The sequence below is a fragment of the Pelecanus crispus genome, chromosome 13 (genome assembly GCF_030463565.1).
Source record: "Pelecanus crispus isolate bPelCri1 chromosome 13, bPelCri1.pri, whole genome shotgun sequence".
Taxonomy (NCBI): domain Eukaryota; kingdom Metazoa; phylum Chordata; class Aves; order Pelecaniformes; family Pelecanidae; genus Pelecanus; species Pelecanus crispus.
Window position 1 is genome coordinate 15,289,444 of NC_134655.1, and position 22,351 is coordinate 15,311,794.

Consider the following 22,351-nt stretch of genomic DNA (forward strand, 5'->3'; position numbering starts at 1 on the left):
AGTTTAGCAAACCTTAAACTGGAAGCAGTGTTGGTGTCTGGCAATTCAAAGGCAATCTCAGACGAACTCAGTTCTTTCATGACACTAAAATCCTTGAAAGCTGAAGCTTTTGTGGCCTTTGAATAGCATATACTGGAAACATGAAAAGGTGTCAAGATTAATTCTGTGGGCACCTGGAAATCTCTGCTGAGCCAGCCATACACTACTCCAAATCCAAAAGCACAGGATACAGCAGTCAGATTAGGGAGGAAGGCAGAGCAATAAGCCAGATATTTATTCAACAGGGTCAGTACTGAACTTGAAGCAAAATGCAGTTGGTAGCTCGAGATAAGATGAACGTTTGCCACAAGAGTCTCTGTAAACACTGAAATAAAAACTGTCCAGTGAATAACAAACCTATGCAGGGAACCAACAGTTACAGCAACTACTGGACCCCAGGAGTTTTACATAAACACTACTACAGAAGAGCATTCTTTCTTTAGTGCTTCTCATAAAACTTCTTCAAACTTATGTTCTGGCTCATATCGTGAATCAAGCAACAACATGCACAGACATACCTTTTTCTGTTTGATTCTTTAACTGAAGTAGAAACATAAGCAAACCACCAACACCTTGCTGCACAAAAAGCAGCTGCTGGAGAGAATATTTTTTTTAAAACATGACAAAGTTTTGCTGGGTCCTGAAACATGCTTTCAAGGATATAGGGGGGAACAATGGCAATACCCAATTTAAGCACAAAAATACTGATTTATTAAAAAGAAAAGACCTCTTTGAAGACTACCAGGGATGTTAAATAATTACATTCAATAAAGAGTTAAGAAGTTGTTCAGAATTCTTAGCCATCCAATCAAGCACTCCCATGTAAAATAACTGTAGTATTTGCAGATAAGCAGCCTATTTAAGATTATCTTTTATCAACAGCCCAGAACAATGTACAACGCACAGTGCGACTAAGCTTTTACTTCATTGCTGTAATCTGATGAAAGCATACAGAATCCAAAGGGCACATATTCCATTTGGCAAAAGTAAAATTAAATACAGTTATTGAGCCTTAGCTTTCAGTTGTTGAATGCACATAATAAATTCTTTTAAACAGCAAATTCCAGTAATGTGATTCAGTTCATTTACCCTCCTCCCTCCCTTTTCTCCCAAGTTCTGCATTGTAAATGGTCTTATAACCCAGTACGTTAACCGTCCAGAGAACAAGGCCATTGCTGTTCTTAAACAACACTCCTCATTACTCCTAAACCATGCATAGCAGACAGATGGCTAGTGTAACTTCAGATCAAGCCAGCATGCATCACGTAATTACTCCTCATCAGCCAATGTCTTTGTCACACCCCACTAAACAGCAGCAACGAAAAGGATGTCCGGTTTACAATGACAGACCAGTGATGTACTGGCAAACCCCCGAGCAAAACCCAAGACAGACTACTATGTATTTTGCTATACGGGCCCAACTCTAATTATCCGAGAACAGAACTCAACACAGTCACATTGGTGCTCTAATCACTGGGGAGACAGAACAAGAGAGGAGAAAATCTCACTGTGAGAGCAAAGAGGAGCGCAGGCAAGAGCCAAAGACCCTGCTCTAGCCAGGAGAGAACAGCTTTACAAAGCCTGCAAACTCCTCTGCTTCAGTTTTCATGTTCTGCTTTACTCCCACATTGCTCTGACTCACTCAAGTCACGTCAATCCACATTTAAGCAACTGCAGACACGGCTTTGCTGTCCTTGTCCAGCTGGGGTACTGAGGAACTTGCTGACTTGTTGATACATGACCTCTATGGTCTTGGGACAACAGAAGTAAATTGAGAGCGTCTGAAGATTTAACACATTCACTTCAAATTAAGTTTCCTTCCAGAACCTTGGCTGATACACCTCCACCTACCTGGTTGCCACTTTGATTTAACTGGCCTCTAAGAGCTGAGCTGGACCAGAAGAATGAAACTAGAAGTCTGGAATTTGGAACAGGGCAGCTGCATGCTGAAAATGTTTGGAATCCAGTGTGATGGAGCTGGATGTGATAACATAGCTGAGGAAGATGGAAGATGATTAGCAAGATGCTCAGGTTTCAGAAATGTCATAGGAAGGTCAGGCATAAATATACATACAATATTGTAATGAGGCAGAATAGTAGTGGTTATAGCTGAAGGTTTTCTGTGACGGACATACTTCCACATTTTAACAGTGCACTGTTATCTTCAGTTGTTAAATTTACTATTACCTGCAGGAATCATACTGGTATGTGGATTTGAGATTTCAGTGTGCATCTATTTATGCGATTGGTAGTCACCAGGCTGTAGAAGAACATACTGTCTGAAAAATTGAGTTGTTTCCCTCAACAGCCTTCACTGGTCCTGCAGGATACTTCTATCATACCTCTGAAGATCATGTGAAAAGTTAGTAATTGCTTCAACTTTCACTGTCCAGGGCAGGACACTAATGCAAATATAGCCTAGCACTTCTCATTTTTACAAGACATCCTTAACAACATTAGCAAGCTTGAAGTGCAGCTCATTAAAACAAATCTGTTTCATATGCAAAACCTACTGACCTCCCCATGCAGTGAACACCCAAGCAAGACTGGGTATCCTGTTTTTCCAGCACAGTCTCTACCACTGTGCAATTATCTTCTAAGATATGCCTGATTTTGCATCCAAGTGAATTAAAATCTGAATCACAGGCACATCATAGAATCATAGAATCATAGAATCATCTAGGTTGGAAAAGACCTTTAAGATCATCTAGTCCAACCATTAACCTACACTACCAAGCCCACTCTAGACTAATCAAGGGTAGACCAGACTAAACCATATCCCGAAGTGCCACATCTACCCGTTTTTTAAACGCCTCCAGGGATGGTGACTCCACCACCTCTCTGGGCAGCCTGTTCCAATGCCTGACCACCCTTTCCGTAAAGAAATTTTTCCTAATTTCCAGCCTAAACCTCCCCTGGCGCAGCTTGAGCCCATTTCCTCTTGTCCTATCGCTAGCTACTTGGGAGAAGAGACCAACACCCACCTCACTACTACCTCCTTTCAGGTAGTTGTAGAGAGCGATAAGGTCTCCCCTCAGACTCCTCTTCTCCAGGCTAAACAACCCCAGTTCCCTCAGCCGCTCCTCATAAGACTTGTTCTCCAGACCCTTCACCAGCTTCGTTGCCCGCCTCTGAACACGCTCCAGCACCTCAATGTCTTTCTTGTAGTGAGGGGCCCAAAACTGGACACAGTATTCCAGGTGCGGCCTCACCAGCGCCGAGTACAGGGGCACAATCACCTCCCTGCTCCTGCTGGCCACAGCATTCCTGATACAAGCCAGGATGCTGTTGGCCTTCTTGGCCACCTGGGCACACTGCTGGCTCATGTTCAGCCGGCTATCTACTAACACCCCCAGGTCCTTTTCGGCCAGGCAGCTTTCCAGCCACTCCTCCCCAAGCCTGTAGCGTTGCATGGGGTTGTTGTGACCGAAGTGCAGGACCCGGCACTTGGCCTTGTTGAACCTCATACAGTTGGCCACGGCCCATCGATCCAGTCTGTCCAGGTCCCTCTGCAGGGCCATCCTACCCTCGAGCAGATCAACACTCCCACCTAATTTGGTGTCGTCTGCAAACTTACTGAGGGTGCACTCGATCCCCTCATCCAGATCATTGATAAAGATATTGAACAGGACTGGCCCTAAAACAGAGCCCTGGGGAACACCGCTCGTGACCGGCCACCAACTGGACTTAACACCATTTATCACTACTCTCTGGGCTCGGCCACCCAACCAGTTCTTTACCCAGCGAAGAGTATGCCTGTCTAAGCCGTGAGCTGCCAGCTTCCCGAGGAGGATATTATGCGAGACGGTGTCAAAAGCTTTGCTAAAGTCGAGGTAGATGACATCCACAGCCTTTCTATCATCTACCAGGCGGGTCACCAGGTCATAGAAGGAGATCAGGTTGGTCAAGCAGGACCTGCCTTTTGTGAACCCATGCTGGCTGGGCCTGATCCCCTGGTTGACCTGTACTTGCCTGTGGAGTTCGCTCAAGATGAACCTCTCCATAATCTTCCCCGGCACCGAGGTCAGGCTGACAGGCCTGTAGTTCCCCGGGTCCTCCTTCCGGCCCTTCTTGTAGATGGGCGTCACATTGGCAAGCCTCCAGTCATCAGGGACCTCCCCTGTTAACCAGGACTGTTGATAGATGATGGAAAGTGGCTTGGCAAGCTCCTCTGCCAGCTCCCTCAGTACTCTCGGGTGGATCCCATCCGGCCCCATAGACTTGTGAGCGTCCAGGTGGCATAGCAGGTCATTAACTGCTTCCTCCTGGACTATGAGGGCTCCATTCTGGTCCCTATCCCTATCCTCTTGCTCAAGGGCCTGAGTACCCTGGGGATGACCGGTCTGGCTGTTGAACACAGAGGCAAAGAAGGCGTTAAGTACTTCAGCCTTTTCCTTGTCCTCGGTGACAATGTTCCCCCCCACATCCAGCAAAGAATGGAGATCCTCCTTGGCTCTCCTTTTATTGCTGATGTACTTATAAAAGCATTTTTTATTGTCTTTTACAGCACTGGCCAGATTGAGTTCTAGCTGGGCTTTTGCCTTTCTAATTTCCTCCCTGCAGGACCTAACAAGATCCCTGTACTCCTCCTGAGCTGCCCGCCCCTTCTGCCAAAGGCGGTAGACTCTCCTTTTTTCCCTGAGTCCCCGCAAAAGCTCCCTATTCAGCCAGGCCGGTCGATTTCCCCTCCGGTTGGTCTTACGACACACGGGGACAGCCCGCTCCTGCGCCCTTAAGACTTCCTTCTTGAAGAGGGCCCAGCCTTCCTGGACCCCTTTGCCCTTCAGGACCGCCTCCCAAGGGACTTTCCCAACCAGGGTCCTGAAGAGGGCAAAGTCTGCCCTCCGGAAGTCCATGGTAATAGTTTTGGTGCCCCTCCGCTTAGCATCACCCAAAATTGAGAACTTTATCATGTCGTGGTCGCTAAGCCCGAGACGGCCTCCGACCTCGACATTTCCCACAAGCCCTTCTCTGTTGGTAAACAGCAGGTCAAGCGGGGCACCTCCCCTGGTAGGCTCGCTTACCAGCTGCATTAGAAAGTTATCCCCCACATGCTCTAGGAACTTCCAAGACTGCTGCCTCTCTGCTGTGTGGTATTTCCAGCAGATGTCTGGCAAGTTGAAGTCCCCCATGAGAACAAGGGCTAGCGATTGCAACACTTCTGCCAGCCGCTTATAGAATGCCTCATCTACCTCTACCTCCTGGTTGGGTGGTCTATAGCAGACTCCCAACAGGACATCCGCCTTTCCAGCCTTCCCCCTCATCCTTACCCATAAGCATTCCACCTTGTCATCACCACTGTCAAGCTCTATGCAGTCGAAACACTCCCTAACATACAGAGCCACCCCACCGCCTCTCCTACCCTGCCTATCCCTTCTGAAGAGCTTATAGCCCTCCAGTGCAGCACTCCAGTCATGAAATCCTAGATGTCCAAAGACAATGGAATCATCAGAAATGTATTGCTGTCCTGGTTTCGGCTGGGATAGAGTTAATTTTCTTCCTAGTAGCAGGCATAGTGCTGTGTTTTGGATTTAGTAGGAGAAGAATGTTGATAACATGCTGATGTTTTTAGTTGTTGCTCAGTACTGCTTATGCTAGTCAAGGACTTTTCAGCTTCCCATGCTCTGCCAGGTGCACAAGAAACTGGGAGGGGGCACAGCCAGAACAGTTGATCCAAACTGACCAAAGGGCTATTCCATACCATATGACATCATGCTCAGTATAGAAACTGAGGGGGGTTGGCCGGGGAGCAGCAATCGCTGCTCAGGAACTGTCTGGGTATCAGTCGGTGGGTGGTGAGCAATTGCATTGTGCATCACTTGCTTTGTATATTATTGTTATTATCATTATCATATTGTTATTATTATCATTATCATTACTATTTTACTTTGTTTCAATTATTAAACTGTTCTTATCTCAACCCAGGAGTGTTTCTCACTCTTACTCCTCCAATCCTCTCCCCCATCCCATCGGGGTAGGGGGAGTGAGCGAGCAGCTGCGTGGTGCTTAGTTGCTGGCTAGGGCTAAACCACGACAATTGCCAACCTGTATGCATGAACATACGCATGCAGAACACCTCTAGCATTGAAAAAATGTAATATACAAGTGGGGTTCTTTTGGATTGGTCAGGTTTTATAATGCAAGTTTTTCTGGTGTTCAGATGTGGGGTTTTCTTCCCTTCAAGTAAGGCAAATATAGACATCCCTCAGTTGTTGTGGGTTTTTTTTTTTCATTTGTTTTTAAATGTAGGAAGTACCAACAAACTATTTAGCACCCACAAAGATATACTTCCCTTTTCAAAATTAGGTGACTTCTTTTCTTATCAGCAAAATGAAATAAAACCAATCAGATGCACCCACAGAAAAGTGTTGGTTTTTTCCCCTTCCTTTACGAATAAAGAACAATGTAATTCTTCCATATTTGACTATATGGGAGGACATTGATTATACCTGAACGTTAGCGCCAAAAGTATTTTCTGGGAATAAGGAATTTAAAGATAGTGTTGTTACTTTTCAAGATAACAACTTTTATTTCAGAAGTGTTTATTTAGATGATCAGCTGCTGAGGCAGATTAAGCTGCATATTAAAATGATTCACTTTTTAAACAACGGGAGTTATTTAAGTTTTTGAATGTTCCGTGCCCTATCAATTTAAGAACTATGCCAGTCTGTACCCCACAGTGATAAGCCCAGTTTAAATACAGGATCACACTGGATAAATTACGTGCAGAAAAACAAATCCCATACTCTCTCAAAGGGAAAATGCTATACACCCTATTCAAGTAGATTATTTTAGATTTAAGACCCCAAAGCACCTTACCATAAGCATAAAGTCATTTTGGATAAAGCCCCTCTTTTTAACTTGATGCATTCAAATAAACACCAAACTGAGCACGGAAACAATTACTCATAACACTACACCCACCACTTGCCATGAAGAGAACAGTTACAACCAATACACATCCACCCAAGTGACAGAAGACAGAGGTATGGAAACAAAAGGGAAAATGACAGTCAGCATGAGATTACATGACACTGCTAACTACACATCGCCAGTTGGAGAACTTTCCAGAGTTGTATCTTTTCAGCAAAAACTGCTCACATGGTATTGAACACAGCACAAACCAGCCAGATTTTCCAGGCAGCTAGCCTAGCTTGCAAGCTTACCCATGCCATTTAAAAGCATGCCATTTTAAAGCAGTAGCCTTGCTTCCTTCAGCGAGAAAATAAACTATTTTAGATCCACACCTATTTGCTGCCCACATCCAAGATCAAGCTGCAAACATTTCATGTGTCAAAGGCACTGTATTACAAACAGTATACAAGAACTACATTTGGGCAGATGTTAGGATCCAGAAGCCACATGCAGAGGGAGTTTACAACTAACACAGAAACATACCTGAACCAAAACCAAAAACCAGCTTTAAATATGCAAGACAGTGTTACTAGTTCAAACCACCATTTTTTTCTTCATGCAAAAAAAATTGTTAACAGTTAAATGCTACCAATTTATTCATCAAGCCTGCACATAAACTTCCAGTCATACAAGAGCAACTTTCCTTTTTTTATCAAATACTCTATCACCACAAAGATCACATTACTTTTATCTAGTCAATAATAATAAAAAAACCCTTCAGAGATTTTATTTAAATGCAAGTCAACACTAAAGCTGTGAGTTTTTTCTTTATTAATCCTGAAGTCATTTGGAGTGGTTGATTAAAAAAAAAGTAATTTGGAAAGCTAAAAGCATTTACTGGAGAAACGAACTTTTGACTGAAGAGGTTAATTCTTCCGCTGAGGTTAAGAAATCATTTCCTCCTGAACAAGCACACACACTGTCATACACACCATACTGAGACCAGATGTGACCAACACAAGTGTTCAATAAGAAACTTGTCATCTCCTCAAAAATATCCACCAGATTTTTTCCAGTTCTTTATTTTCTAACTTTAGCTCTTACATGAATATATTCAAAAGGCTTTATATGAAAATGCCAATGTTCCCATTTCAAATGAAAATATACTTATTTTAAAATATTCAAGTGCACATGCCTAAGAACAAAGGACATAAATGCATGAACCTAATGAGAAGGAGAGAGAATACAGGTAACGTCACTGTTATGGATAGAGAGAGGCATGACTGCTAAATAAAACCAACTCCAGCAGAATAACTAAAGGGAAACAGGACGAAATAAAGAGGTACAGTTTGGGATTACTAGAGACTGGAAGCTCTTGAAGATGGAGAGAACACTTACATCATAACTCCACTCTAAGGAAAGCTTTTATAATTTTTTCTTCAAGTTTCACAAGATTATTCATTAAACAGCCATTCTTCGTGCTAAGCAGAAATGTGACTGACCAAAACACTGCTAAAAGGCTGTATGCATTCACTGAGTGACACAGTATACAAGAATTTCACTCATACAGAAGCCTGAAAAGTGAAACTTGAGACCGAATATGCTCAAGTCACCATAAATGCATCCAGCAGACAAAAGGCACTTGTGTGCCTGTTTTGAAAAAAAAAAAGCATAAAATCTGTTGCTTCTAATCCAAGATCAAACATGCAGTGAAAAAGCCTCCCGGAAGCAGAGAGCAGCATACTGATGAGTTTGATCATTCTTCAAGAATGATTTAGCTACTGCCAAAACATAACTTCAATAATTTAAACTGTTGTCCCATGAATTATCTGTTTAGACCGAGATCAAAGTACACAAGACCAGTTAATGAAACTACAGAAACAGCTCGATTAGATTTCTTTAGTCTAAACTTGCTAAAAAATAAGGTTGCTTAATGTCAACGCAGCCTTTGGAACAGAAATAATTGAGCATTTATTCTTAAGAAGAATGCTCAAAACAGTTCTTTTAATATATTAATCTAGTTAAATGAAAGGTTTAAATGTCATTAACAATCAAAATTAAGAATGTGGGAGTCTCAAATGGCATTAACAGAAAATTGCTAGTCATGAACAGTGCCATTTGATGCAGCAATATTTTTCAACCACCTACAAGGGAAAACAAATCCTACCAACACTGTTTCTTTCCATACTGAAACACTCTTATTCATGCTGCTATATTTCATATAGCAGTGCAGAAAAGCACCCAAGAGATCCGTGTCATGTCCTCAGAAAAAAAAAAAATCAAATCAAAACTAACACTCTTGGCATGATGAAGGTCCTTTACAAAGAAGTGCCAGAAACTTTTGTACCAGCAGCTATTTCATTATAAACTTAAGGCATTTAAGCTTAAGTTTTCTTTTTAATTTAAGCATGGAGTTCCTAATTCAACTAGAAAAAGCATGAAAACTAACAAAGATAAAGCGTACATCTTAAAAGATTTCTACAGAACGATACTGCACTAGAAACATACTGATTTTTCTAGTTTCTTTGAAAGAATGAAAGCAGTCACTCCCAACAAGTTAATCAGATCAGACAAAACTACGATTACAGGTATGCAAAGTGCAGCACAAGATAAAAATGTAAAAAAATTTATAGCTTCCTGAAATCAGGTTCAGTTAGTTAAAACATAATTGTTCCTTTAAGAACTTTATTTCAAGAAAGGAAGACACTGAAATAAGGTTGCCAGAATTTCTCTTGGGACAAGGTGATCATCTCTACTCTCGCCCTAAATCTGTGGCTTTTCTTTCTAAAAAAAGAGTAAGTACAAAAAGATTAAATAGCAGTTAGAGTGTAATCAAGAAAGACAGAATGGCTGATTTCAGTATATTAAGACAGAAATCCCTTTCCAGCCATATCAGAAATGTTTTTAGCACAATGAAAGATTTGACAAGTAACTTTTATTGCCTCCTTGTTCTAAGACTGGTCTTTGGATACCAAAAAGCAGGTGCAAGGGCAGCTGGATGAACTAAATCAGCAAAATCCACAGAAATCTTGGATTAGAGAACCATTAAGAATAAAGCTGGGTTTTTTTCCTGCTTTGTTTGAAAATCACAGTCCATTACTTGAGGAACAAATCAGCTTACAACTCACTAACTAGGTCCTTTCATTTTTAAGGTCATTTGCTAATTAGCTCTTCCAGAACTCCTCAATTTTCCAGATGGGGAAAAAGGCTTCCAGGCTGCCATGCTGAAAAAAAAACCCACTAACATCTCTGGCAGGAAGTTAGGCACTTTGCAACATACCTGTCATGAAGCACTGCTGACACCTCCCCTCTGAGCACAGAATCATCCATGCCGCCCAGGTTAGTAACTCCCCTGTTGACCAAAGGAGATAAAATGTAATATGTAATTTTAGATGAGAGTAGCCACACTGAAGTGTGCTTAACATGGTAGAACACATGAAGTTGGAACAAACAGCTGCCAAAGATCTGTGGGGCCCATCTTTTGTTTTTTATAAGAAAATCAGGCTTTTTGTTTGAAGAAATAAAAATAAGTCACAAGAAGCCACAAAGCAGATGAGCCACATTCTAAAATCTATTCAGGCGCAACAGTACCTGCATGCTGTCCATCTCCATACCACCTTTTGAGGTTTTTACAGAAACACATCAAGGGTATCAACAGCAGAAGAAAGAAAACTGACTTAAGAATAAATTCCATCAACTGAAAAGTCTGATGTTAACAAAGGAAAAAAAAAGGTGACAATATAAAAAGTGCCAATCTCAATGCAAAGCCTTTAACCCAATATTTCCCAAACCTAGTGCACACAAGCTCTTTCTGCATGAATTTACTACCTACTGCTCAGCTGTGTTGCCTGTATTTCTGCTACTCCCTTGACTACCATAAACCTCAATTAGTCTTCTTTTGGCTTGCAAAGACAGGATCTAATCTAGGATGCTAATTTCTAATTAGCTTGTCTTGTATTCGTGTGTGCTTTATGAACACAAGGAGAACATCTAGGACGAAATATAATCACAGTATTCTGTTGCAATGCAAGGACCAAAGCTTCAGTGCACCAAAGCTTCGCAGCTCCTCAGCTGTTGAAAGTCTGAACACAAATGATAGCAGACTTGTGCCTAATTTGAAGCACAGTTAATGAAATGAGAAAATTGCATTGTTCTCTTATTTAATTACTCATCTTTGTTCAACTTAGAGAAGAAAAGGTTGAGAGGGATCTAATCACAGCTTTCCAATACCTAAAATGTAGCTGTAGAGAAAATGGAGGTACTCCCTTCACAAGGATGCACTTATTTTTTCCTTTTTTCTTCATTAAAAATCTGTCTTGAAAACCTTTCTTCATTAAAAATCTTTCTTAAGAATGTGTTACAAACTGTATTACTTTCCAATGAAAATCAACATTAAGTCACTTTTGTTACCACAAAGCATTCCAGACAATGCAAATATTCTGTATTAAAAGAATCACTGAACTTCACTAGTTGTTCTCTTTGCCAACAAAGCATCGAGAATGAAAATGAAATTCAAAAGTTGAACTAGGTCTTCAGACATTTTAATATTATGAAGCCTTGGGTGAATGTGACAATATTTATATCAAAATAATCTTTTAATTTCTTCTTTTCTACCCACATACTACTTTGAGTCTTTGGACAGATCTACATTTATGCTTTTCATCTTGCCTGCAGTACTACATCATTAGGGATGTGCAATTTTGTCTGACTGGTAATTTGTTTGCTGGGGGGAGGTAAAGAAAGAGTGTTTTGTCTGCAGGATCTTTTCCCTTGGCAAGAGATTGAAGATATAGGAAACACAAAGGCTGCTGTTTCTCTAAAGAATTTACACATTCAGGCTAGCAAGAGCCTTAAACAAATGCAGTTACATTGATAAATTACTTTTATCAATTTATGTCATCAAATCAATTAGGATAAGCTGTGAAAAAATCCACCTTTCAAATGTACATGCTGCCTATATAAGGAGTTACTGTCAAATATACAATAATTTTTTCCAGAACTATTTGTCCAACATCTTCAAGATGCAATCTTTTCTCCCTTGTTATCTACTTGGGTAAAATCCACCTTTCACAAAATTAAATATTCTGGTTTCAGAAAAGCTCCACATCTCTTAAACCTTTGAAACTTCTGAAATGTCCTCCTGCCTTACCCCTTCAGCCACGTTAATTTACTACAGTGCATCCATCCAATGCTCCTGCTTCTCTCACCACATCAAGCATGAAAAGCTGCTTTCTAACGCATTTCAGGGCTCAGCTTTGCTGTTTTTGCAACAATAGTTCCTCTTAATTAGATCAACCTTTGGCAAACCATCCAACAAGCACCTCTGTTTTCTTTCATGGACCCCTCTACACACAAAGGTGCCTTAAAAAAAAAAAAAAAGCAGCGATAAGTTCTCCCTCAGAACCACCACCAAGCTGGCAATGACACATGGCACTTGACATTGGTCAGAGTGCTGATACATTGCAACTATTTCTTCTCAGTCACTCTGACTTTCTATAGATCCCCATCTGCACCTGCTCTCTATTGCACTCCGAGTTATAAGCCCTTTTGATGAAAGATGTTTTGTTTTACCTTTGTATACCAGCATTGCTTGTCAGGTGAGTATTCAAACAACAAATTACCTAAGGAGAGTTTCTGCAAACTAGATATTGAGCTGTACTTTTCACAGCATTTTCACATACACACAAAATTAAGTAAAAGCATAGGATCATTAAATTGAAAAGAATAAAAGATCTAAACTTGTTGCAGAATCAGTCATTCATCTAGATGAGGTAAAAAATGAGAAATCTGCTTCACAGGAAAGTTAATAAATTTCTTCAATTTTTAAATTTTTGGTTTTTGATTTAAAACATGAGACTGCATCCAGTAAGGTAGACTATCCGTAAGCCTTTGCAGCAAGAACCAGGAGCTCAAGGTTGACATAGCATAGGTAAGCATCCCAAGTGCAAGTAAGCAGCAATTGTTAAGGTAGTGCTTTGCATCTTGCAAACCCAGTACAAAAAGCTGATTATCTCTGCTCAGAAGCCACCAAAACTAAACATGACAAGAGAAGCAAGCTGATTGCGAGAACTCTGCTAGCACAAAAAAAGCAGAGACTCAGGCCTTTCCATCAGAGGCTTTTCTGATCCAGCTGCAAACACCCAGATGCAGTATCTGTTGAGTCAGGGTTGCTTAGGAGGGCATCAGACAAACATTTTTAAAAAGATTCCCCACGGATTTTTCTCTTTAATTGAAAAGACACTACGACAGTGTTCTTTACAGAGTTTTCTTTCAAAAAAAAAAAAATCAACATACCATTTCCAAAGCTATTTAGTTTTGGTTCCCTTGAAGCAAAAGCAAGAGATCATTGTTAAACACAAAAGTTGTGTGAAACTGTCCAAAGTCTAAACACTAAGGAAGCTTCTGTAACTAAAAAACCAACACACTTCATTATCACACACAGGAGTTCATTAAAATTCAGCAGTAGGCATATGCTGGATCAGTTCACACTTCCTGAAACATCATTTACAAGCACTGTAATTTCAGGTAAGCCACACATACTAAAAAGGAAGTGAGACTGTTTAAGAGAACAGGATCCACTACACTGAACTCCATAATACAGAACCTTATTTAAAATCAGTGCAAGTAATTCTTGTGTTATGTAAACCATTCCACTGCAAAACTAGCTTGTACAGCACACAACAGAGCACTATTAAAGCAATGTAAATGTCTGGCTTGTGAAAAATACACTCTAACGCACAGGATGCAATCTGGCAATGGAAATATTGCCAATCTGCAAAGTATAAAGCTCCAGAAGATCTACTGCCTTGCCCTCATCATCCCAAAACATGTCCCAGAATAGTCCAGAAGGATGCCTGCATCAAATCAGAATACAAACAGTTTCACTGCATTCCTACAGCAACCTTTAATAAGACATTGTACAGACAGCAAAATAAGCCTCTAGAGCTGTTACATGGGGAAAGAAAAACCTTTATACAGTCTTAATGCAATCAAACCTATAATCTCAAAACCATTCAGCAATTTCAACCTTTGCATAGCATTTGTAGGAGCACAATCATGCTTCTGTGCTCCCGAGCTAAACCAGGATTGTTTCATTGCCTAAGTACACTGGCATCTGTGCCCTAACGGATCTTGGGTCTCAAGTCAATCCGTGTTTTGGCAGTTACGGGCTTCCTAATTTGAACTCTAAGAGTGACAACTCTGACAATACCAGAGTCATTGTTAAATTTCAAGGCAAACTAAGAGTGGCATTTTGTATAAAGATTCACACAACTAAAGTTTAAAAACAAACCTCTCTGCTTATACACTCATTAAGTGACATGCAGGATAAAAGCTGGACTTAAAAAAAAAAAATGCTCTGAGAACACTTTTACTCAAACTCCAATCCGACTAGTTTGGGTGAGCCACCAAGTCATCGTCGAGGTCCCGCCTCTCTTTGTACGTTATTTCTATAGTTTATCTGAAGCAAATCGGCTACTCTTTCCACACCAATGACCTTGAAGATGACACTGCCTCCAACCTATACCCCTGTATGCAGACTAACCCCTCAGCCTATCTGCTATGGCTTTGTAGCAGACAGCGTCATCAAGTGCAGCCAGACAGCTCTTCCCCACCAACACTTCACATCCAGTAGACCCCACATACACATCTCTCCAGACTGTACTGGAAGAGGCACCTCTTTCCACATCCACTATTTCAGGCTGTATTTCAGGTTTTGGACAGTAAGCTGCGAAGAACCGGGCTGGTGAGTCCCATGCACCTAACATGCGTTACAGGTGGCAGAAGGGTTCTCCCTTTCCCCCTTCCCTTCCATTCTTCAATGCCCTTATTTAACAGCCATCAAAGTTAGCTTTCACCTGAAGATTTCAAAGGATGCAAAAACTCCCTTGTTACACAGCATCACATCTTTGCCAAGAATGGGGCAGGGACCTGAAACGCACCCATTTCCACAAGCAGCTGCATGTGCCACCAGATCAGAGCACTGCGCAAGGACAGTCTCAACCCACTGCACCAAAAGTAAAGTAGCAGAAAGCAGAATTTTTGCAATACTGAGATGCATGTGTCAAAGCATTGTTTTAAATGAAATACTCTTTTGAATTTTAAGTTAGCTGATCAACTGTTTCATGCCTGGATTTGCACAATGAATCAAATGTAAATTCTCACATCATTATGGCAAGATGAATCAAAATTTTATCAAGCTTATTAGTTGGCCCAAAAATATCCAATCGATTTGATGTAAAAGTGATCTTAAAACATTTAAGTCCTTACAGATTTACCATATCTTCAGTGTTCTGCAAAGGACTTGCATTTCACCTGCATTTTTCATCCCTCATAAACCTTTTCTCCAATATAAGTCACCTATGGCTACAATTTCAGCGTATTAAAGCTCATTCATCACCACCTTCACTTAATAAATCCACAGTGGCGAAACTGATTCCACCGACAAAAGTTTGATTAGATGAGGACTGCATTTTAAAAAAAAGCGCACAGAAGCAATCCAGCAAATACAAGTAAAAAAAAAAAAGTATTATCTCCAGTAAGACAACAGGACTCATGACATTTGGATCCCACTTTCTCCTCACAGTGAAAAAAATCCTGGTGAGAAACCAGCTGCTGACTGTCAGTTATTTTAAGAGCATAAAGCTTTATGTGGTTACTAAGATCAGGGAAGGCCAATGGAACATATTAGTCCATTCACAAGGAAACTGAATAGCTTAGATACAGCATGTCCCTTCAGTGTCCAACTTGTCACATACACCCCTAATCTACTCATTACCAAGGGCACAGCTCAAGTACCTATTACTATTGTACAAATTAGACTTACTCAGACATGGGCAGATGTCAAGTAGAACAAGGCACCCTCATTCAGCCTGTCAGGAAAAAAATCAGCATTGGGAATGGGTGTGCATCTCTGTGTTTCGTTTTTTTAGAGTACTTCAGAGTACTTTGAAGTACTTTATTTCTACAATTTTAAGTTAAATACTATCCAATATACTTATTAATTCATATTTTTTAAGTTTACAAATGTAGGAGTCAACACTACTAGGTGAAAAAGCTTTTCTTGTACATTCTCACTTTATTAACAGCTACATTTTAACTTAATGGACTAAGTTGCAATATATATTTTAAACCCTTTAAGCTTGCTGCTTGAGCAAAGATGAAATATTTTTCCACTTTTAACCAGAAATCCTGTCAAAACTGCACAGTAATAAACCACGATAAAAACTATAACAGGTAAACAGCAATTTCCATTATACATCCCACAAACTTTATGTAACCGTATAAATACCACTCACAAAAAGAGGTATTACAGCACAGAGGTTAAAGCCAAGGTTATCATCATGTAGAACTGGGAAAAGAAACCAGTTCCTGCACCTCCACCCTGCAACAAGGACTAAACTCTATTCAATTCACAAGCTATCCCATTATATCTTACCCATATTCACCCTTGCAATATCCCATATGAATTAACAAAACTAGCCAGATGGATATTACCTGTTATTGCAGCTACTAATACTGACACAGAGGAGTCTTAATGTAGGCAAATCCAGAAACACTGTTCACAGCGGGTGTCATTGGCTGCAAGCCTTATCCGCTCTCTTAAGTATTAGAGCACAACCTGACCCAGCCATGTGAACACAGTGAAAAGCTGACTGCTACACAACTGAGAGGTCTTTAACAGCAACAATCTGTACAAATTAAATGCTAGCCTCATGAAAGAACTGTTCCGTGTTTTTCAGAGCCTTTTCTGAAAATTACCACACTAAACTATAGCCAACATCTGTAAATACACTCAAAGAAAAATGTATGTATTATCAGTAACTGTGGCATCACTATAAAAATATTTTAAGCTACGTAGACTGACACTTGGAACATTTATACTTAAACTATATTCCCTGTAAAAAAAAAAACCCTGAACAACAAAGTTCCAATTTGATGAAGCTGATAATAACAAAAATATCTTATTAAAAAAAATTAAGTTATTTCTCAACTGCAAATTTTTCCAAGCTCTGTAGAGTGATACCCAGCTGGCAAGTAAATACAACTGTACCTACCTAAACCACATCAAACTTATGCAAGCCTGTACAGACCAGATGGCCACACAACTTCTCCTTCCTTTATTCACCCTTATACCTTCTAGAAAGCTACAGCAACAGTTTAAAGACTTTTTTTTTTTTAAATGGTAAAGATTTTTAGTTATGAAAACGCTCCTTTGCCCTAAGGAAGCAGCCTAGAAAGTTGAAACAAAAGAATGTGAACCAAACCACGGCTTTGGCAATATCCCCTCACCGCATTACCAACAGCAGAAATCTCTGTTGTTGAGTTTGAAAAATTTGAACAGGGACACTTTTAAGAACAGTGTTATCCATTGCATGAAGCAGCCAACCCCTGAGCAAGTCCTACCTGACTTACTGGGTCACAGGTGGGACTGTCAAAAGATGACTGTCTCAAGGGCAGACCAGAGTAGTTCAAGGAGCTGCAGAAGGAAGTTCTGCCCACAAGATCTAATCCAGGGACTCTGCTTAAGCCCTGACCAGAATCTGAAAACAAGGAGAACAACACGTGCCATGACCGAGGAATCAAATACTCCACTACTCTCGTTATCCACAAACGGCATCACAGAACGTAATAGTTTTATTTTAAATACTATTCTTCTTAAAAGTTATATTATTAAATAATATTCCATACTATCACTACTACTCAGCCAACTGCGACCACGCCTTCATGGACTTTGGCCACAAGAGAGTGATCTCAAGGTCACAGAGTAGAGTAAATCAAATCAACACTTTATTTCCTGGGTAAGTCAACTGGATCAGCACAAGGCTTTCTCCTGTTGCTTCATAAAGAATCCAGCACCTGGCCAGGACACCATTACAAAGAAATCCTCCCACAGCCTTCCTGAACTGGCAAGCAGAGCCTGGAAGAAGCCAAGGGAAAGATGACTACAAGCCAATATTATCTTGAAGCAGATTTTCTCTTGACTGAAAGCAAGACAGACTACCAGTCACTCTTTGCAGATGCCAAACCTCATCCCAGAATGAGAAATGAAGCATTAACAACAATTTTTTTTAAAAGTAGTTACTAAACTACATCTATGAAAATATGCAAAGGGTTCCAGAACAAGGGAAGCCTAAAAACCATTTAAAAACCTTTTTCTTAGATCTAGGCAACCAAAAAGGCAAATCCCATGTAAGACTCCAAACTGGTTCCTACCTAGGAGTTTACGCAATTACTAGTCTATTATAATAAAGGGATATTTTTCAATTTAGAAAAAAAAAGAACAATGTTTTCATGGTGTAGTGTTAATACAATTAATACAAATTAATACATTAATACCACATTAATACATTAATGCAAAAAATTTAGAAATCAAGGTGCCTGAGGTAACAGCAGTTCTTCTAACTTGAGCTCTTCAGTGCCAAGAAAAGCACTGAAGTTATCCACAAAGGCACCATTCTCCTAGATAATTATCATTAGAACAACGCACTAGCTCCAGAATATCAAAACTTATGGTTTAAAAGAAAGCACTCAAGACCACATTACTTGTATTATACTTCAAACAAACAAAAAAAAAAGCATGAGGACTATCATGGAAGATCCTAAAATAAGATGCTGCTCTAATTCTCAACTGTTACTGCAAATTTGGAAAAAAAAAAAACCCAAAACCAAACACGAAACACTGGGACTAATCAACCCAAAGGAAAGAGCTGGCTGATGAGTCTAAAATACTAGAAACATAGCATATTTAAGGAGTCCATCTGACAAATAAGACATTGCATCACATCACCTAACTGTGATCATAAAAAATGACCTTGTTTCCACAAAAGTAAATCCTTTAAGTACTTATTTAGGTACAGTTATATTCTGACATACAGGTTCTTCCCTTCCTGTAATATTTTGGGAGCACAGGTTAACTGCATGCTCCCAGAATATTGTGTTCAGCACACAGGAACTGAAAACTTTCAGGAAGGCTTCTACTGAATGCTACTATTCCCATCTTCTTTATGGTAAATATATCAGACTTCCAATCAAAATTAGACAAGGACATGAAGTGTTAATAACCTGACATGTAGAGTAGGTAGCACCTGTAAGCCTGACAGAAGAGCTTCTGTAAGTACCAAGTTAACCCTACTAAAGGTTACCCATATACCCAGTGTCAGGGGTTTTTACAGATGTCTAGAACACATTCAGCAGTCAATAGTAAAAGCCTTTGATAGACTGATCACTGTAGAAAAGTTAGGCATCATGGTTAATCATTTATGAAATGATATATATATCTATTATATAGATATATACATATTCTATTGCTGTGTCTTCCAGCTCTTTATTTCAACAAATCAGCTTTGTCTATGGCTTCCATGAAGGGCTCTACATTCACAGCTTTCCAGAACTAAATGAAACTGTTAGGCAAATGGCATAGTGATTCTAAGTTAGGGAAAAAAAGAAAAAAAAAAATTACCACATTAGCATTTTGGGCTTTTTAGAAAACACACATCAGTTACTCACAAAGTGTCTCTCCACATCATCTCTGATAAGCAGAAATATCTCCTCTGTTCTTCATGCACCTGTAGTCAAACAGAAAAGAATTGAAGCAGAGTTACAGACAGACATCCCGAAATAGCATCTGCCTCTCAGATCCCATGGATTTTCACAAAACAAACCAAGATTCATTCTAAACATTCACACACAATATGACTTCTTCCCCATTTCACTAACTTTCTCCAGTACAATCACAGCGATAAAGGATAATAAAAGAAAGAAAACTACTTCTTGTTTCCATATACTACACTGCTCTTTGCTGTAGAAACAAGGATGAATTATGAAAACTGATTAGTGAGCAGAGAGAGTGCATGCCCTAGATTTTTCAAATAATCTCTTGGTTTAACCCAGTTGTTCCTGAGCCTGCATATCCTATGAACAATTTACTAAAATGGAAGCTGTGAACTGATTAAAGCCACCTTTTACTTTAAGAAGCAAGGAAACAGCTCAAATTATTTATGTGCAAGACATAATCACATTAATTTGTAAAGAAGAGGCCAAAATTTTAATGAGTTCCGTTCTTAAGATCTAATATAATTGATCAAAAACTCCTTGTTCCACTTTTTTTATGTCTCAAGAGTATGGTATCTTACAGCCATTAACCAAAATGAAAGACTACAGACTATATTCAAGCTTGTGAACTCGTACTTCCACTTGAAGGGACAGTGAACAGTTGTAACGTTTCATTTTGCTGACATCATTTGGCAGCAAGCATTGCAAAATATAAACTATGCAATACCCCTGAAAAAAGCCACACTTCTGATTTTTGGTCTTTTATATATATTTTACATTGATAAACATAAGTGAACAATAAAAAATTAGTAGCTATACGAATTAGACATTTCTTTAAAGCAATTTACTACTAATTCACAGCCCAAAGCAGAAATTCCTATTTCTTAATTAATAACTTTAACATACAGAAGTAAATTAGTATTTTTAGAGATGGTTACAAAACAGTAAATCTATGTAACAGATTTGAAATAACAGGTCAGTTTACACATAACAGAAAACAGAAACTTCAGCAAATCATCCTCTCCCCTCCAACTGTACCATTTGTACCATTACAAATAAAATTCTGACTTCAGAGAGTAGGTCTCAAGCAATGCTAATTTAGGAGCCTGTCTAGAATTTTATTTTGTTAAAGCAGATTTACACATTTAGTGGAAAGAAGTCAAACAATATTTGTAAGCATGAATTATGAATTCAGTGTGTGCTTTGCAATATTTTAAATGTGCCATAACGGAGACTGCATCAAACAGAATTGTTTAAAAGCATCTAACTTGCCCACTCCCTCCCACTAACGCTAGAGCACCAGGTAGAATAAGGCAGTCCTTAACTCCTGGTGTTGCTGCACCTCAGGACATCCTCTTCTTTCAAATAAACTCCAGGTTTCCCTCTATTAAAGATGTCTGCTGAATAAATAGGATAGGTTTTATCTCTCCTCCATCATAAAACTAACACGTTCAAAAAGTACCATGTACATCTGAACTGCTTTCCTACCATCATACTCAGCAATAGTTATTTGCAAAGTCCTACATGATGTGCAGTGTGGTTAATGTAATTAGGATGGATACTGCAGTCTCACTCCCTGTTTTACTATCCTGTGGGCATTGCACAGGCTTCTCTGATGAGGCAAATACACTACACAACAGTATGAAGGGATCAAAAGACAGGCGGCCCTCAACTTTGCAAAACTCCAAGGTTGGGATTAAATTAATTCTAAGAAATAAATTAAGTTGGCCTCCTCTTGGGCAAGCATACACTACAGATGGGTTTGTGTATATAGCTGAGCACCTTCTTTCCATACACCTGCTCAGTGAGGTCAAAACCACGATGTGGTCTTTAATAGGGTTGCTTATCTGTACATATCAACTATAATGCTCACTCCAGCTTGCTTAAAGATTGGGAAGAAAACCTGACCTTTCAATTATTAACTACAAATAAATGTAATTTTTTTTAAAAAATCCTTCCATTTTACAATATTTCCCTAAACAGGTCACTCCTAGTCAACTTAGCTGCAAGTTTGTTAAAGTTGTTGGAGAAATAAGTATTAGTAGCACACAGTAAATTTGTGCCATACCCAACAAAACTAGACCTGAATTCCTGAAAAGATCAGCTTCACCTTCTTCCAGAGACTGTTTAACACAGTAGACAGGCCAAACTATTTATATAGTCAGCACTACTCCTAATAACTTTAACCCTGTTGCCCAGTTTCAAATAAAAAGCTATTAAGAGTGACTCCAAAAATGAACTCCCTTCTATCTGTACATCTCCTCCCCTCACCTGAAGGTTTCTCTGGGATGAGGTTTTAGCAGAACAGCTTACATTACCTGCTCACATTACTCTGTGAAAGAAAGCTGAGCCAATTACACTACAAAGTGAAAGCTCAATTTTTCTTTTTTTAAAATTTGGGGCTTTTTTTTCTTTTTTTGAAAAACCATTGATGGGACAAAAGAAACTACCTCTCTGGAGCTGCATGGTTGGCTTGCAGTAGAAAATCATGAGAAATGCTACAGGTATTTTTTTTTTTTTCCCCTGTATGTAGGAGAAAACTAAAGATTATAAAAACAAATAGTGCAGGATGGGCAAGCTGATACACGCAAGTTCTAAAACTGGCAACCGATTTTCTTCCAATAAAGTACAAAATTCAGCAAGTGCATGAGGAATATTTACCAAGTCTCATTACCACAGAAATTCAGATAGTTCAAATGCCGTGTTAAAAATAAAACTTTTCATACTCAGAAAAGTTTTTGTTAACTTTCAACTTCAATGATAGAGCTGCTATCAACTTTTCTATCCTCACTGTTGATTCTACATGCCCAACACACAAATATGAGAAATTCATACCTCCACTTACAACTTTACAGCTACCCACTATGTCCACAGAAAGGACAAATCTGATCACCAGCACTAACTT

The 22,351-nt window shown here is 39.5% G+C and overlaps 1 protein-coding gene across 3 annotated transcripts in view; it reads right to left on the reverse strand.

Annotated features, from left to right (window-relative positions):
- KLHL13 (kelch like family member 13) overlaps positions 1 to 22,351 on the reverse strand; it is a 79,168-nt gene that overhangs the window by 51,058 nt on the left and 5,759 nt on the right. For 2 of the 3 annotated variants that reach the window (XM_075720576.1, XM_075720577.1), the window contains exons 2-3: positions 19,402 to 19,460; positions 10,175 to 10,246 (exon numbers count right to left, since the gene is read on the reverse strand). In XM_075720576.1, the coding sequence (XP_075576691.1) occupies positions 10,175 to 10,246; positions 19,402 to 19,421 (92 nt within the window). In that variant the 5' untranslated portion in view covers positions 19,422 to 19,460. Of the gene's footprint in view, positions 1 to 10,174; positions 10,247 to 19,401; positions 19,461 to 22,351 lie in introns of those variants that run through there. The other variant, XM_075720575.1, reaches the window with a different exon arrangement.